General features: G+C 43.6%; 1 protein-coding gene across 1 annotated transcript in view; it reads right to left on the bottom strand.

Annotated features, from left to right (window-relative positions):
- The window catches only part of schip1 (schwannomin interacting protein 1), a 203,389-nt gene that overhangs the window by 192,710 nt on the left and 8,179 nt on the right, over positions 1 to 2,500 (bottom strand). The window contains exon 5 of the mRNA XM_035528211.2: positions 545 to 698. Within this exon, the coding sequence (XP_035384104.1) occupies positions 545 to 698 (154 nt within the window). The remainder of the gene's footprint in view (positions 1 to 544; positions 699 to 2,500) is intronic.

The raw sequence follows: 2,500 nt of genomic DNA, 5'->3' as shown, positions 1-2,500 counted from the left end.
TTCACAGGCTCACGTGTAATTGGATCCATCCTGCAAAACCTCTGATCTCACTTAGAGTCTAAAGGAGTTTGTTGCCAAAGTTGATTTCTGTCTCCTGTCAGATAAACAACTCACTCCCTTGTGTTTACAAATCAGAGCCTCTTTGTCTCTCACCATCCCGTGAGCTTTCAGCTTTGGGCTCTTCTCTTCTTCTTGTATCTGACGGCATCTTCTGACAGTTCAGATGGTTCTGATATATAGGTCTTATATAGATGCTATGTGCTGAAAAAGACCCTGTGTGTGTGTGTGTGTGTGTCCTTGTGTGTGTGTGTGTGTGTGTGTGTGTGTGTGTGTGTGTGTGTATGTGTTGTGAGCATTGTTTAATTTGCCATTAGCTCAGAGGGCAGATAGGATAAGCGCACAGTCACTTCTCGGACTACTACATTAACCAATCAACCACTTTACCAACTTCATCTAATTCCACATGTTGGCATGAGTAGACCACACACACACATTCATACACACACACACACACACACACACACACACACACCAACTGCCCTACCAGCATGAGGTTTTGACCCAGCTCTTCAGTAGTAAGGTTTGTGGGGAAGGCGTCTTCCAGTGGAACCGTCCCACAGTGATGATGTGTACGGACTTTAGGCCCTTCCTGCCAGCCTGTCTTGCGATCCAGAGCAGTGCGCCAGGCCCTCTGAATTCTGGGAAATCAAAAGAGCAGCTTTCAGAGCATTCTCATGTCCTCGTTGCTGTATAGCAATAACGAACCAATCACCTCAGAGCACTAACAATAACAAACCAATCACCTTTCAAAGTACTGCGATGTTTCACTGTAACCTTTACATCTGTACCATCATCAAGCTAAATCTCTTTATCCTCGAAATCACTACAACTTTGTAATGTTCCCTTTGTAACATGCCATTCTGTGAAAATAAGACAAATCCATCCAACTCTTCGAGCGCCTTCCACCATGAACCGAGCGACCTTAAAAGCCCTTCAGAAACAGACTGCAGCAAACTTAATTATAGGTGTCTGAGCGCAGGCTCCAAACTGCCGTTGTGCGTCTTCTGTCCACCAGGGGGAGACACCAGTCACCTGCCTGGGAACCGCAGTACAGGCTGAAACCCAATCAGCGCGAAATCACATCAGCACCAGGCTGGGATCGATGGGCTGAGAACGTGGGAAATGTGCTTGAGCAAATTATAGGAGTAATGACATCACAGGAGCGGAGTGGGTGGGGTGGGGTGGGGGATGTGAAAAAGAGAAACTTAAACTAAAAACACTCCACTAACGGGTTTAGTAAACATCTCGCCAACTTTCCTTCATGTACTGTAACTTACTCACCACGTATCGTATTAACGCGACACTACAGGGTTTTTTACTAGTTATTTCCAATGTAAAAAAAAAAGACATCGATTACAAATCATTAATTACTGCTTTCCAAACGCAGTGGGGATTACTTGACTAATTTCCTGGGAAACAGTCATTTCATTAGTCATTCTTATTACTTCTTGAAAACCCAGAGAAATCCGTGCCAACAAGAACAAGGATTTATCCGATACGAAAACTTTAATGTGGCTCATCTGAATATCCATGACAAATCCAATCAAATGTAAATTTTCTTCATTTTAAGCATCATGGGTACGACACGAGGAAGCGACGTTCCGGATGACCGGAGCATGCAAAGTCCTGCAAATCTTTTCCCATTTCTGCCGGCATTCCTGTTAACAGTAGACAGAAGTGGAAGAGACTGATATTGTCTCAGATTAATGCAGCTATAGGCATCTGATGGCTGATAACCTGCCTGACTGCCGTAACCCCCACTTGACGCCCGTGGCATTGACTGGGTCAAAGAGATAAAAGATTTCACACGGGTGAGCTCATAATTCAGAAATGCTTAAAGATAGCCATCTCGATCAGTAGGGTGAAGATAGCCATCTCTATTAATATGCACTTACTGAACCATAAACATCTTTAAAAGATGCCAATAGCAGTCAATCTGGGGGCAACATTCATGTTTTAAAGTGAACAGAAGCTGTTAAACATTTTTAAAGCTCGGTGTCTTGGTAGAAACATTCTCCAGTCTGACGGCAGCACACTTGCATACTGTCTTGTTCGGTAGTTTTTCAAAATGCCTGTGACTCTCCCTAAATCTTCTGTGGATAACAGCATCACACCCCTTCTTCACCCTCGGAACTACCTGGACTTTAACTTAAGACACAGAAGATAAGATCTCCATCTGTGGAAACATCTCTTTCAGCCTCCATCCCTGTAGTCTAGAAGAAGGCTGTTTCCTCTGAGTTCATATTCATAAGGAAAGACACATAGTTCAGACCCACTGACACACAAACAATTACACACAAGAACAACAAACAGCTAACAAGCCTTTTCACTTTTTAAAATATTTTCACTTTTTTTCCAAATATTTTTCACTTGGAATCTGTCACATTACGGCCCCTCTCCTCAAACGTCTCCCTGCATGTGAGCTCATCTGCACGACCAC

The sequence above is a fragment of the Electrophorus electricus genome, chromosome 11 (assembly GCF_041902795.1).
Source record: "Electrophorus electricus isolate QZ-2024a chromosome 11, ASM4190279v1, whole genome shotgun sequence".
NCBI classification, from domain to species: Eukaryota; Metazoa; Chordata; class Actinopteri; order Gymnotiformes; family Gymnotidae; genus Electrophorus; species Electrophorus electricus.
The sequence above is the reverse complement of the archived record's forward strand: the minus strand, read 5'-3'. Positions and strand labels throughout refer to the sequence as shown.